General features: G+C 41.4%; 1 protein-coding gene across 1 annotated transcript in view; it reads right to left on the bottom strand.

Moving 5' to 3' along the window:
• The window catches only part of COL9A3 (collagen type IX alpha 3 chain), a 76,112-nt gene that overhangs the window by 24,520 nt on the left and 35,817 nt on the right, over positions 1-15,775 (bottom strand). The window contains exons 11-22 of the mRNA XM_089513650.1: positions 13,445-13,501; positions 12,876-12,929; positions 11,205-11,258; positions 11,037-11,090; positions 9,446-9,499; positions 8,070-8,123; positions 7,676-7,729; positions 7,184-7,237; positions 5,829-5,882; positions 4,753-4,797; positions 3,649-3,702; positions 1,879-1,932 (exon numbers count right to left, since the gene is read on the bottom strand). Coding sequence (XP_089369776.1) covers positions 1,879-1,932; positions 3,649-3,702; positions 4,753-4,797; positions 5,829-5,882; positions 7,184-7,237; positions 7,676-7,729; positions 8,070-8,123; positions 9,446-9,499; positions 11,037-11,090; positions 11,205-11,258; positions 12,876-12,929; positions 13,445-13,501 — 642 coding nt within the window. The remainder of the gene's footprint in view (positions 1-1,878; positions 1,933-3,648; positions 3,703-4,752; positions 4,798-5,828; positions 5,883-7,183; positions 7,238-7,675; positions 7,730-8,069; positions 8,124-9,445; positions 9,500-11,036; positions 11,091-11,204; positions 11,259-12,875; positions 12,930-13,444; positions 13,502-15,775) is intronic.

The following is a 15,775-nucleotide window of genomic DNA, read 5'->3' on the forward strand; positions in this document are numbered from 1 at the left end:
CTTGGCAAGTTTCTTCAGAGTGGGTTTGTCATTGCCTTCCCCTAGGCCATCCAATGGGTTTCCATGGCTGAGCTGGAATTTGAACCCTGGTCTACAAAAAAATTGCTGAGGGGGTACTTTTTTCACTGTGGTTGGAGTTAAGGAATATTGGAAGGAAGGTATAAAGTCTAGGGGAAAGCAAAAAAGGCCCCTAGACCCTTAAATGTTGTCTACCGCAGATCTACCAGATGGACTAGGTGCTCTGAATGTCCACATTTTGCCTGTGTCCTAGATGTTGTTTCCAGGACATATCATAGAAATTGAGGGCTGAGGTCACTCACACACACACACATACACAACCTATCTTGGAAGAACGTGAAGAGCCAAACAGGAGAAGAATTAATATGTCAAATCTATGCATTCTATTTTTGGTACTGAAGAGAAAACAATCCAAGAGCACACCATGTCTAATACATAGCAGTCACAACATCATACTGTTTTGACTTATTTTCTTGTCTTTCTCCAATTAGCCTTGGTTCCCGCTCTTCTCTGGATTTGTTGTAAAGGCTGAAGAGGCAAAATATTGTGTGTGTGTGTGTGTGTATTTTAAAATGCCTGCTTCCTTCCCCTTGGAAACTAAGCAAACTAGTCATGCGAACCTAATGTCTCATTCTGCTACTTGATCACTAGCCTGGGGGCATTTCTGAGAAATCAGCTTCAGTGCCCTGTATGGTTCTTTTATTATTATTATTATTATTATTATTATTATTATTTAAAAATGAAGAAACGGAAATAAGATTACAACAAAACAAAACAAAGCCTGCACCTCATGCTGTGAGCCTAGCACTCATTAGACATAATGTGAAAAGCAAACATCTTGTGTTAAGGCTTTGAATTACAGTGGCTGCTTAATGCCATGATATGAATGAATCCAAGAAGCAGGCCACAGTTGAAAAATGATCATGTTTGACTCTCTTCTACACTAATACAAATTTTGGTGGTGGCTAAGAACTCTGAGGTTGCATCTACACTGTAGAAATAATGCAGTTTGACAACACTTTAAGTACTGTTGCTCCATCCTTTGAAATCCTAGGATTTTTAGTTTTACAAGGTCATTAGCCTTCTCTTCCAAAGAGGGCTGACACCTCACCAAACTACAAATCCCAGGATTTGGTAGAATGGAGCTATGACAGTTAAAGTGGCATCAAACTACATTATTTCTACAGAGTAGATGCACCCTGAGTGTTCCTTGCCTAGGAAACCCCTACGGAATTAATGGGATCAATATAATAATAATAATAATAATAATAATAATAATAATAATAATATATGTCAACAAGGCAACTTGAAAGCACTTACACAAACACATACACAAACAATAACAATAAACATACGAAGAACAAGACAAGTGTGTGCTGGGAGAAGGAGAGATGGAGCACTGGGATGAACTCCACTGTTACATCTTCCTTCCACAATTTAGGATCTGAAAATCATTTCTGGAAGAAGATACTGTAGACTCTTTGGAGCAGAGAACTGCTTTCTTTCAGCCTGCAAAACACTATGCTGGTCTGATGTAGTGGTTGAGAGTATTGGACCAGGAGTAAGGAGAACTGGATTCAAATCTCCATGCAACAATGAAGCTCACTGGATGGCTGTGGGCCAATCTCTCATTCTCTTTCTCTCTATCTTTCAGCTGGAGCTACCTCACAGGCCTGTTGTGATTATAAAAAATGGGAAGGATCACCATGTCCGCTCCCTTGATCTTGGAGGCAATGTAGCATAGAATGAAGAAATGTATAAAAAACAGCAGCAACAATATGGATTTCTTGTCCAGATTATGTCCTGCTTTAGGATGAATTTTCCCCTATGGACTATTTATATCTTTGGGACTATACTTACAGAAGATCCTCTTGGGCCAGGGTCACCTCTCTCTCCAGGGATACCACGCTCTCCCTGAAAAGATGAAAACAGTGTCACTTGACTTGTGGCATACTGATAAACTGGCCAGCCTCAAAGTTCATGCGTAGTATGCTGCCCCATAAATGCTGTGGGTAGAGAGTAGAATTAACAAGCCACTTCTAATTAATTTTGTTTTTCCAGTAATCAAGGCACAGGTTGAGTCTCGTTTATCCAAAATGCTTGGGACCAGATGTGTTTGGGATTTCTTCTTCTTTTGGAATATGTACCTCTATTTTGTGGGACCTAAAGACATTTACATTCATATATACTTTATACACATAGCCTGAAGAGAATTTTATGCACAATAGTTTAAATAATTTTGCACATGAAACAAAGATTGTGTACACTGAACCATCATTATCTCAGCCACCCACAAAGTTCTTTTTGGTTTTTGTAGTATTTTGGATTTCAGAATTCCAGATAAGGGAGACTCAACCTGTACAGCTAAGTTACATTATAACAACTACGAGTGATAATTTTACTCCTTTAGCGATATAATAACAACTCTGTTTTAGTTACTTTTGCAACTATGGGGGATAGCATCACTACTTAGGTTGTTTCTTACTACAGGCCAGTGGCTTGTAGTATTTTTTAAAAAAATAACTAACTCAAAAGTAATTATTTCTGTCACTTTGGAGTAATAGAAAATCAGAGTCATCTTAAAAAAACAACCTGCAGTGACTGTTTTCAAGGACCTTGGAACTGAAATGTCAACTAATTACTTTTTTAAAAGTAACTTTCAGAGTTTTGGAATAGGCAGCGATGAGCATTTGCTCATCATCAGTGGCTACAACAAAAAATTAAACAAATGGGACCATCCGACTCATCGGGCTGGTCCAGTTGCTACTGGGGAGGGAAGCCAGGCCGGATTGCCTGGGGCACAGAGGTGTGGCGGTGGTGCTTCTGGTCCATGTGGGGCATGGACTATAGTTCCCAGACTCCCCTGGGAGTGGAAGGGAAGCGCCGTGCTGTGCCGCTGGGCCACTTCCAGGTTGGGGGACTTCAACTCCCAGTCTCCCTTGCGAGGGCAGAAGTGGCCCTGATTGGCTGTGTGGTGGAACCATGGCTCCTGATTGGCTGGGTGGCTGGGAGACCGGGGCGGTGGGCCTGGGCCCACCCCAGCTTCCTGACCATCCATTGGTTGCCAGGCCTATTTAGGCCCTTGCCACGCCGACTCTCGGCACCATTCTCAGCCAGCTCCCCACCCTCCCTCCCTTGTTTAGGCTTGTGCTCTTTGTCACAACTTTCATAAGAGGCGCCCTTCGGTGGCAGCAGTATAGGTCTTGCATCTGATGGGCTTGGCTTCCTGTGCTGTGGAGCACTGGATCAGGAGTCCCACTGGGTCCTGGGGGTGCTGAGGGTTAACGAGGGTGACATCAATTCAGCATTCCCCAGTGACATGGGGCAAAGATGCATTTATGCACATAGCTGGCTCATTAAGTGGTGAACACACTTTAGGCCGGTTACCCCTCTGTCATCCTGAAGCCTGGCTGTGACCAGACATTTTGGTTCATTGACCAATGCGGGTTGGTCGATGTCAGATCCAGACCTCATGCTTTTGGGCCAACCCTCTTTTACTTGTTGCTGCATTCAATAAAGTTGTGGCCTTCTTTCTTGCCAATTGGTTGTCCTTTGTGTTATTTATACCTCTCCCCTTCCTAAACAAAGGGTTATCAACAGACATAATCCATGCATAGATGAGATACGTACAGGTATACCTGGCTCTCCTGAAGGACCGGATTCTCCCATCTCTCCAGTATTGCCCTGTGAGGAAAAGGGAAAAAGGAAAGGAATTTCTGTAAGTCTACATTTTCTTTTCTTTTAAAAAATGGAACATATAGTCAAATGAAAAACAGCCCTGTTTCCTTTGCTTGCATGTCCAAAGCAGATGACATGGGGCACTATTTTTGCATTACCACCAGGTGACTCTAGGTGGCTATCTAGGACAGTTCTTGATAGCATACAGCATCCTCTCTAGGGACAGGTGAAGCATCTCTTTTCACAGGCTCACAAAACTGTTGCCTTGAGGGGGATCCCAAGGGTCATCTAATCTAACCTCTTTCCAATGCAGGAAATCTACAGCCAAAGTAGCCTCGACAGGTAGCCATCCAACCCCTGTTTATAAAACTCCAACAAAGAAGAGCATGCCATTGTCTGAAACACTCTTGTTTCACTACCAAACACTCTCACCATCAGGAAGTGCTTCCTACTATACTTGATTTAATGTACTTTTAAAATAAGAATGTTACAAAATTTACAAATGTCTTTATACATTTGGTGGAAATAACTTGAGACATTTAAAAAAAATTAATCTGGAAGAAAGTAGACCCACTGTTTATACTCATGTATAAGTGTATAAATTTTAGTCCAAAAACTGACCTCAAAAAACAGAGTTGACATTCACGAGTCAATATGAGTACTATATTTTAACTCATATTATAAAAGGAGCCATCCCCTGGCAAAAGTCAAGAGTGTAATATATTCTGCAAGCGCTGACCCCCCTCTACTCTCTCATCCATCCAGCCTTTAGGGTGAGCACCAACAATTATGCCTGCTGGAATTTTCTAAGTTTTTTGGCATTGTTTTCCTTTTCTTCCTTCTTTAGATCCTTTATTGCATGACCTTAAGTTTTATCCTTGACTTATCCATGGGTCATATCAAAATCCCTAATTTTGGCCCCAAAACCTACCCTTCACGTATACATCAGGTCAACTTACATATACGGCAACTGCCATCCATCCCTAATATTCCTTCCATGGAAGATCTTTTCATAATTTACAAATCAGAAGCTGAGAAATATGAGAAGTTACTTACTGGCTGACCTTTTTCACCTTTCATTCCTGCACTTCCAGGTAAACCCTGACGTGGGGGAGAAAAATGTCACCAATATATTAAAACAACAACAACAACAAGAAACTAGTAAGAAATTTAATTGACTCTTTAGTATTCCCCAAACAATGCATGGTTAAAACACATGAAAAGCCAATGGGAAACGAAACCAAAACAAAACTTGTTTTTTAAAAAAGAATACTCAGTTTCTTAAAACACTACATACTGTTTTCTTCCCCTAACCAAAGGAAACAATAGTATATTTAGCAATATAGCAACAAGCAAGATGTTACAGATTAGGGCTGGATGAGATTCACAGGTGATCAGGAATTGGGCTACATTGGCTAGAATACTCCTGGCTGCTCCCAGAGTATTCTGGCCCCTAAAGTGCCCTGAATTCCTCCCATTATCTCCACACTCTGGAGTGATACTGGGCAGCTGCTTATATGACATGCCAGTGTGCCACCCAGCACTACAGCTGTGGGTTGCTCCCTTAGAAGTAAAAAAATGAGGCACTCACTAGCGCATCCCTCCAGAATGCTCTGCAGAAAAACATAAGTCTTTTAAATCTGATTTAAGTGAAGGATGGACATGGTGATGTGAAGGTGGGCAAACTGGTGTAAATGGCCTGTGTGGACATGCCCCAAGTTGAGACAAAGTGGTTGGTACAAGTGGTTCCTTGTGATCAATTAATAATGAATGCCACAGGTATAGTATGGCAGAATAAAGTACTCAGGTCCTTCACCTGAAAGGAAACCAGAATCTCCACATACACAGGGTTCCTAGACTGGGCTCCCTAAATTCCTTCAGACCCACACCACAGGCCATCTGTTTGCATGTTTACTTCCAGATCGAAACCAAACCATGACCAACAGATCAATGTTTAAACTGTGGAATTCTAAAATGTCTAACTGAACCAACAGGATAAGATGTGGGAACAGTAAAAAGTAAGCATGTAACAAGAATTCCAAGGCTGCCATGCCTTCATTCATCTTTCTTCACTTAATGGATATGCTTAACATGTAAGACTTTTGTTCTGATTTTCATGGAAATATACTCACAGGTAGTCCATTTGGTCCCTTTTCTCCAGGAACACCAAAACGAGCAGCATCACCCTGTGAAGACCAAGATGTTATTATGGGCATTTTCCTGGAGAAATCACTAATTATTTTATCTACTACCACAGTTGGAGAGAATGAACCCTAAAAATAGTATAATCATGTTACCAAATTATTCACTTAAAAAAAAAACCCCACTAGGAATGCAGAATAATTTCAGACTCAGATTAGTTTTATTTCACTATGTCACAATGTTGGCTACAAAGCACTACATAAATACAATATATCTGCTAAAACAAATAGGGACAAGTGAAACTATTAGTGGTGTGAGACAAAAATCACACTGCAATAATCAAGAAAAATTCAGACAATTTAATGCATATTTCATATTTGCAGAGTTTTTTAAAATGGCATTTCTGAATCATCCAACAATCAGGATTGCTCTTGGTCTCCCTGACTCTTTTGGGGTTCTATGAAGTGTAGATACAATTCAAGAGAGACTATCAATAAATGCATTCAGTGGCAGTAAGGGAGTCCCAAGGACAAGACTCTTGATAGATGATATGTGCCCTCCCTACAGGCTCTATCTAAACCCAGTAGAACAGAAGTACAGGCGGAGCTGATTTCTGTCATCTTGGCACTATTGCAGGGTCTATTTCAACCAGAGGCAGAGGAGGAGTTAGCAAAGTTCTGAGGCATGTCTAAATTTCCCTTCTTTTTGGATAGAGCTTATAAATGTCACATTTCTGGGCTAAAACTTATTCATGTTTCAAAGGTCCACTGTGAAGGCACAGGATAACTCAACTGTGTGAGTCACAGAGACCATAGTGAAGAAGTATTTTTTCCAAGCTCTGGTTCTGGGGCAGGGCTGGTAGTTGCGAGGGTTTTGGATCTAGTGGATTCAAGCCCTTTCCTTCTCTGCCACTGCCATACCCACAACTGCCCCATTTTGAAGCTTTTGAGGCAGAACTTCTATGGGGCAGGAGGAGGGACATGCACCTGAAGATTTCCACAGACGCCTGCAGCATAGGTTGGGTATCTCTGTAGAACAAATTGAGCCCATGAGCTCCAAGTTCCACTTCTCTGCTTTGTGATCATTGAACACAGATCTACTACCACAAAAACCCAGAGATTTGTAGATCTCTATCTGGCTAGGTTGGGCATGATGTCAAAGCAGCAAAATCCAGCTAGGGGAAATGCCTTGATACAAACAGGAGATGATTATCTTAACTGTGGCCTGCAGCCCAGGGACAACTAGAGGCTGGCTAGTATTAGCCATGGCTCCAAGTCACTCAGACAGGTATTGAAGCCCTAAGTGCCTCTTTCAGACAGGTTTTTTTAAAAACAGGACTACAAACCTTCTCACCATCGAGTCCATGGGTTCCATCTCTCCCATCTTTTCCAGGCATGCCCTGAAAGCAACACAGAATAACATGTTAAACAGATGAATGGAACGAACAAATGACTTAAACCAGTGACACAGGAATGTTTGCCCTATATGACCCAAAGACCCTTTGTACAAATGCCTGGAAAAGTTCCTGCTTTGGACAACTATTCCCCAAATCCCTCAGACTATATGGCCAGTGGCTGGAGATATGATAAATGATAGATAGTCAGACAGATTTTCAAGTTCTGCTTTATACAAGGTGTTCAGGGGCAAATCCAGTTTAAACAAGCTTCTTTTACAGGGAGAAAGGTGCACAGAGATCCATCCTTGCCCTGGTGATGTGACAGAATGTAGCTATGGAAGTAGGTGGGAATAAAAATTCTGCTCCTTATAAAATTTTCCTTTCATAGAAATTTAAAAAATTGTTTCATATTCTTTCTTTTTATCTTCAAGAAGGACTTACAGGTTCTCCTATGGGCCCAGCAGTCCCCAGTGTTCCTTTTGGTCCAGGCCTACCCTAGAAATAGAAAGGAAGAAATTCTTCAGTATAAATAGCCAATGAAATCCTATCAGATGAAACAAAGAGGGTCTTGTTCAAGGTAAATACTGAAGCGCAAGAGAAAAAAATCCTCTTCAGAATCCTTCTTTAAAGTGGCAACGAATGCTATAGAAGCAAGCTGTGTCTTGACAGAAAGCTATATATCTTTTAAAAAGCCATATTTTAGGACAGAGGTGGGGACTGTGTGGCCCCTCAGATGTTGTTGGACTGCTACCCCCAGCATTCTTCACCTTGGGCTATGATGGCTTGGGCTGCAGGGACTTGGAATCCATTATATTTAGACTGCCATTATACTTACAGTATCTCCTTTTGGCCCTCGGAAACCTTGAGGTCCTCTGTCTCCACGTGGTCCCTGAAATAATAAGGAAGAAAGCATTCTTCATCATCATCTTCTCCTCTCTCCTTTTGTCTGAACCAGGGTTTGATTTGCACATTGCTTTTGTTTAGGTATAAACCTAATATTTACTTGGTATGAATGAAATCTTAATTTGAAATGCAATTCTGGAGTAGAGTTCTGCAGACAGCATGGACTGCCAAATAAATGGATTGAAGAGCACATCAAGCCTGAACTATCCCTAAAAGGCAAGATGACTAGTCATACGATTGGAAGGGGTCTCATGGGATACTGAGTGCAATGCTCTGCTCAATGCAGGATCTTAAGCGAAAACATCCCCAGGAAACAGCTCTCCAGTTTCTTTCTGAAGACGTCCACAGAAGGGAGACCCTACCACCTCTCGAGGCAATAGGTTCCATTGCTGAGCCACTTTTTACTGTCAACAAATTTCTTCTAATGTTCAATTGAAACCTGTTGTTGTTGTTTTTGTTGTTGTTGTTGTTGTTGTGTGCCTTCAAGTCGTTTCCAACTTATGGCAACCCGAACGTGAACGTATCATGGGGTTTTCTTGGCAAGATTTTTCAGAGGAGGTTTAGTATTGCCTTCCCCAGAGACCGAGAGAGTGTGACTTGCCCAAGGTTATCCAGTAAGTGTTATGGCCAAGTGGGGAATCGAACCCTGGTCTCCAGTCATAGTCCAACATTCAAACTACTATGGTGCACTGGCTCTTATAAATTGAAATCTACTTTCCTGTAACTTCAAAGTATGACAGTATAAATCTTGTCATCTTGGCTCCCGGGGACCTTTCTGGCTTGATCTGCTCTAGGACCCATTTGTTTGTCCTTTTGGCTGTCCATGGCATCCTCAGCACTTTTCTCCAGCCCCACATCTCAAATAAGTTGATCTTCCTCCTATCTTGTGTTATGAGAACAACTCATAACAGTTTTCTAAAGTAATAGGCAAATGATATGCCAAAGACTGGTCTAACAAGACAATAAGCTTGTGACTTCATACATGTAAACTTATGGTCTGACACTGGCTTATGTTGTGTCTTGTTATTAAATGCCTCCAAGTTGCATCCAACTTATGGCAAACCTATCACAGGGTTTTCTTGGCAAAATTTGTTTCAAGAGGTTTGCCACTGCTTCTTCTGAAGCTGAGAGTGTGAGACTTGCTCATGGTCACAAAGTGGATTTCCATGGCCAAGTGAGACTTGAAGCCAGGTTTCCCAGAGTCTTAATCAAACACTCAAACCACTATACCACGTGTTCTACTGGGTTAAAATGACCCCTATATCTGATGATTTAGAAAGACCTGCTATGAAAAAATAATCTACATACCGCTTTTCCTGGAGGCCCTGGGATTCCTGGTGGCCCTCTGAAACCTATGGATCCCTGAAAATAAGAAAACAGCATTATATAATCTTTGTCTCAAAAATACAACCATCTGCAGCAAAGAAGCTGTTGTTAAAAGGTAAAGATGCCCACTGTACAAAGCATGACACAAATGTTATCTCACAACTTCCAGAGAAAGTAATCTACTATGATTATACCCAGATTCCATAGGAAATATTTTTTGTTTTGCTAATGGAATTTAAATTTCCTGGACTTTAAAATGCTTTGTCCCCCATTACTACATGGCCAGATGGAGGATGTTCTGGCTGCACAGATATCCCTCCATACACAGAACACCAACATCTTGACAAATTGCAGGCCTATGACTAACATTGTCAATTTTTTTCCTCCTGTATTATTTTTACACTTTTGTCTGATAAAGAAGCCAGTGGCACTTTGAAAGCTTGCAACATATATTCTTTGCATTTTGGTTGGCCCAATAAAGGAACTCTTTTGTGGATTTTATGCTTTGCTATATGGCCAATATGGCTCCCCGGATATGATTAAACCAGTGTTGCAGATAGGAGAGTGCTAAGATAGAAGATAGAAATGACTAAGAGAGTGGGGTACGCTTAACCTGGAGAAGAGAAGACAAAGTTGACATGATACTAGCTTTAAATACGTATCTTAAGGGATGTCATGAAGAAAATGGAGTAAGCTTGTTTTCTGTTGCTCTAGAGCAGGGGTAGGCAACCTACGGCCTGCGGGCCAGATGCGGCCCGGCAAGGCCTTGGGACTGGCCCCACCCCGGTCCTGCCGCCGATTGCCGCCAGAGCCTTTGGCCTCTCACGTGAAGGCATGGGGCCTTTGGCCTATCAGGAGGAGGCGGGCAAGGGGGGCAAGCGGCAGGCAAGGGGGGCAATTGTCTATAGAAGCCCCAGAAACATGCATTTATATTAACATTTTTTAAAAAATCAGCAAATTTTTTCGCACATCCTCCATTTTAAAAAAAATGTCCTCCATTTGACATTTTTGCCCTAACTTTGTCCCAGTTTATTTATTTATTTTTTTAATTTTTTAATTATTTATTTTTTGGCTTTGGCCCCCCAGTTGTCTGAGGAACAGCAACCCGGCCCCCGGCTCAAAAAGGTTGCCTACCCCTGCTCTAGAGACTATATCAGGTACCAATGGATTCAAATTACAAGAAAAGAGATTCTACCTAAACATTTGGAAGGATGTCTTTACTGTAAGGGCTGTTCAACAGTAAAATGGGTTGCCTTGAAGGGTGGTAGACTCTCCCTTGGAGGTCCTTAAGCAGAGATTGGATGGGCATCTCTCAGGCCTGCTTTAGTTGTGTATTGCTGCCTGGCAGGGGTTTGGATTAGGTGTCTCTTGGAGTCCCACATTCTAGGTTGTGGCTCAGCAAAGGCCAGTTACTAAAGTTTTTTTCAGAAAGTCAGACTTGAGTTCTAAGTTTACCCTGCTAAACCACACATTACAAGGAATTATCACCAGACAAGTTGAAAAGACAATCTGCTTTGGACAATTGTTATGCCTAACATGAAGAAAAACGAAAAGGAAATGGTGGGAAACTTACCCTGTCTCCAGTAGGTCCAACTGGCCCAGTGAGGCCTCTTAATCCTCGCGATCCCTGAAGAAAGAAAGATAATCAAGTCTAAGTGTCATTGCAGTGAAATGAATCAGAGCTTTTCATTGAAACCAGGCTTAAATAATTCAGGGAATTACACCATTTTTTCTATTTTACCTGCAAGCCAACAGGTCCTGGAGGTCCTGCAGGACCTGGGGGGCCAGGTGGACCCTAGAAAAAGAGAACAACAAATTGGTTAGTATTGTCAGCATCTATAAACAGCTCTGTAAGTATGTGTTAGGTTCCCCAAATCTCATGACCTGGTTCCTCTCCTCCAGTTCTCAGAGAGAGGGGGGGAAAGCACTGCCTTAGAAAATGTGTGTATCTATATTTTCCTTATTACATAGACTTTCATTTTTTATTTGCATGAGTTACTCTGTGCTCAAGGTATCATGCTCAATAACCTGAACCTTTCTTCTGAAATCATAAGTGGTTGTCTTAAGATTTGGCCCAGAAATTGTCCTGATGTGGAAGTCCTGAGTGTGGGAGAGAAGAAATAATTTTGATTGACATACCCTCCCAAATTTCACAGATGAAAGTGGAGACATATGCCAAGGAATGTCAGCATGTGGTCCAAATGGCAAAAGTAATTGGGGGGGGGGCACACAGGCTAAGAGAGAACACAGCATTGCTTTTGCCTGAGCCTACTGGGAAGGACAAGATTCCTGTTCCTCCTTTCATTTCCTCCTTCCCGAGTAAATTGAGATCAATCTACTTTTGCAGTTTGAGCTCTGTTTGCAGCAACTGAAGAAAGATGAGGACAAAGAGGGAAGTTGGAGGAAGAGAGAGGAACTGGGACATTGTAAAATCAGTTGATGAAGTGGGATGATTTTATCAATAATAAAGGACTATCTGTGCCAAAGGGGGACAGTTGGAGGATACATATTTCATCTTCTTCTTTTTTTCCATTTTCATAAAGTGCTTTGTAGTTCATTGTGTCTAAGAGGTCATTTTAGGCTGAGGGAGAAAAAGGGGGCATTTGTCTTGCACAGCCAGGGAGTGTGGGAACAATTTTTCCATGTTCCTTCTGCTCAGTTGTTTTAGATCTAAAGTAGATCTTTTATCCAACATGAAATGACCAGAAAGTTGAAGTTCAAGTTGGAAAAAGGCCTCTCTTTGCTTTAAAATGCCCCAGAGGTTAAAAAAATGTGGCACAAGCACCCCTCCCTGGACATGTTGGGGTGCATTTAAGGGCAAAACATGTTCAGGGTTTTTTTTTTTGGGGGGGGGGGGTGAGAATGGCTTTCCAAGGTACCCTGGGGAATCAATGCAGCTGCTGAACTCCTGATAGTTGACTATTCCAGATTGCAATGGTATTGTTCTCCACATATTGTTGAGCTGCAATTCCCAGCATTCTTCAGCATTAGCTATCCTGGCTAGGGCTGCTGGGACATGCAGTTGAGTAGCTCCTGAAGGGCTGCACCATTCTGACTCCTGAGTTAGGGCTATGGAATCAAGTACTGTACATGAACTTTTACACAGCTGTTAAGACAGGCCTCAAATGCTTTTTTGCATTTGAGCAGTATTTCTGTCCACCATTTGGTGTATGGAACAATGAACAGCATCAGGTTCTCTTGTAACTCAAGATGCATGCCTTATCATTTGCCAGGAGTTCCTTTTTGAGGAGGACAAGGTCTTAATCAGTTAACTGGAGTGTATTCAACCTTCACCAAGGCTTAGCCTCAAGTTCTCTTGACTCCAGCCTCTTTTTGCTTAATACACAATTCCTTTGACATCTCCCCTAGAAACATAATCTATAATTTTCTTTTTAAAATATATATGTATTACCTTCTCACCATCTTTGCCTACTTCCCCAGGTTCTCCTTTATGACCAGTATGCCCCTAAAAATAAAGTCAGGAAAACAATGCTCAGAATTTCACATTGCAGGTCTCACAGCTGTTTTAAACAAAACAGTTTTTAGCAAAAATATGGCTTGTGTCCAGAAGTGGCAGATTAAAGGGCTGGATTACCATCTTCCAAATAACCTTCTTCAACACCATATTTTGCAGGACACCAACTCCCATCATCCTCAGACAGCACGGCCATCAGCATGCAGGTTGGAAAAACCTATATTCAGGTTTAGACCTGTCCACTATTGTATTGACTTCTACTCCCATGGATAAAAGATTAATCCAAAAATCAGAGAGAATGGGATGGAAAGTAACAGTACATGAGCAAAGCCCACTCATACAATGGGACTTCTTCCTCTCTTTTCTCCTACAATAGCTCACTGCAGAGGCAAAAATCTGATCCAGAGCAGACTATTCTGTTTGAAAGCCAATGGCAAAACAGAACCACCAGAAGAAAAACTTTATTAGACTTCACCCAGTTTGAATCACCAGAGACGATTTTATACCTTGAATCCTGGTACTCCTGGTGGACCTGGAGGTCCAGGGGGACAGAGAGCTGGACACTGTACCAAAAAAGAGAAAATAATTTTTTTACAAACACACAATCAGGTATAATCACAATAATCCAAGAGACTGAAAATCACTACAACACTTTTTAAAAACACCTGAGGGAACACCTCTCTAAAAATCTCTAGGTCCTCCAACAAAATTCTATGGATAACATCTGGCAGAAGTTGACCACAGAATTGCACTGGAAGGCCTACAAATGCCTAGAGAAGTGTTTTCTCTAGGAATATCTAGGTCCTCCAGTGTGCCTCTGTGGTCAAATACTGGCATAGTGCTGGAGGATTTAGAGCAGTGGTTCTCAACCTGTGGGTTGCGACCCCTTTGGGGGTCGAACAACCACTTCACAGGGGTCTTAGGAACTGAGACAAAAATAATTGTATGGTTGGGGGTCACCACAACATGAGGAACTGTATTAAAGGGTTGCAGCATTAGGAAGGTTGAGAACCACTGATCTAGAGATTCCTAGGCTGCATCTGCACTGTAGAAATAATTTGGTTTGACACCACTTTAATTGCCATGGCTCCTTGCCATGGAATTGTGGGAGGTATAGTTTATGCACTTCCCAGAATTCCCTAGCATGGAGCCATGGCAGTTAAAGTGGTGTCAAACCGGATTATTTCTACAGTGTGGATGCAGCCCAAAAGAGAGTAGATTTATCCAATCCACAAATAATTGGTAAAAGTCAAAGCAGCAAATGTGGAGGCCAACTGTGTTAGGAAGAAAGACGGCTGCAATATTAACAACCTGCAAAAACTCAGGGACAAGGCAATAAGGATAACATAGTGAGACATAGCGAGACATGCAACACTTAACAACACTGGACCTAACAGAAGACTCCTTCAATTAAAAAAAGTTTGCCAAGTAATTTGAGCAGCGGTCTATAAATAGATACTTGGCTTTAAGCCTTACTTATCTTGATTTGCTCAGGTGCTATTAAGTGGCATGGGGGAGTGGGGAGGTTTTCTAGTAATTATGCCTCAAATAAAGTTATTTTGTTCAATGTTTTCCCCTCCAAAATCTGTAATTTAATACCTAGGCTATAATTTTCTATTAACTTTTTATAGGGCGTACATTTTTAAAAAGAACAGGAAAACAACAAAAATTGTGCTGTCATTTTCTGCCCAACCTTTGTAAGATTTTTCAGCAGGGCGGTACGAGGAAATTATCAGCTTCACCTTGAGTACCCCAATTAGGGAACTAAAGAAGCTGTCACAACAACAGATGTGGAGTCTTGAAATGTTTTTCACTGGCTCTTGTTAATGTCATGTTTATTTCATTCCAAAAGATCAAGACATTTTTGCTAAAACTGCAAAGAACAAACGGCCCTTTGCCCATGGGAACAAGGGGTTTGTCACCCGCAGAAATAAACAGCAATGCAATTTGTCCTTTCCCAATTCAAAGGTGAGCTTGATATTTTTGTTCAAAAAATTGAAATAGAATAACATTGCCAAGAGAGGCACCTGTCTTCATGAAAATCCCGCATCAAAAATGCACACACACACACAAATGGGAACCAGATCATCCATATTAACATTTGTTGATGTTATGCTGTCAAGATGTCTTTGACTTACGGAGAACCTGTAAATATGAGATCTCCAAGATACCCCAGACATCAGTTGCCTTACTCAGGTCTTGCAGAGTTAGGGCTGTAGCATCCTGGACTGAATCAATCCATCTGTTGTGTGTTCTTCCTCTTTTCTTAATGCCTTAAATTTTGTCAAGCTTTACTGTATTTTCCCAAGAATCAAGTCTTCTCATGATATATCGAAAGTATATATCCTTCTGGAGATCAGGGTTCAGATCCCTATTCACTGCTAAAACGTCTGTGAAAGGTCCTGAAAGGGTGGAGGAAGTGCGCGTATCTGAATGCCAGGTGCGTCAGAGAATCATCGCTCCCTGGCGAGCAGATTTCCTATAAAAGCATGTTATCAAGGAGAACATTTAGCCAAAAACTCTCCCTCTGTTATGTAATGGTTTTACATGGGTTATGAGGTCAGTTTGTTGTTGTTGTTTTGGCAGAGGGGTTTGTGCATTCATGCATACATTTTGAATTGGTAAAGTCCAGACAGGCTCAGCTGAGCAAGGTTCCTGAACATCTGTTATATTAGTTTCAAGCTCTGATGCAACCAGAACTCGGGATTCATCTTTTAAAAAGTAATGCCTTAGTGATAAATCATTATATTCTTCTGTAACAGTTCTAAAAGTAAACATTTTAATTGTTTTAACTTCAACAGCCATAAGATCTGGGGAACAATTACTATTTCATGTGA

This window comes from Sceloporus occidentalis, unplaced genomic scaffold (genome assembly GCF_023333645.1).
Source record: "Sceloporus occidentalis isolate IW3139 unplaced genomic scaffold, rSceOcc1.0.p SCAF_3, whole genome shotgun sequence".
Taxonomy (NCBI): Eukaryota; Metazoa; Chordata; class Lepidosauria; order Squamata; family Phrynosomatidae; genus Sceloporus; species Sceloporus occidentalis.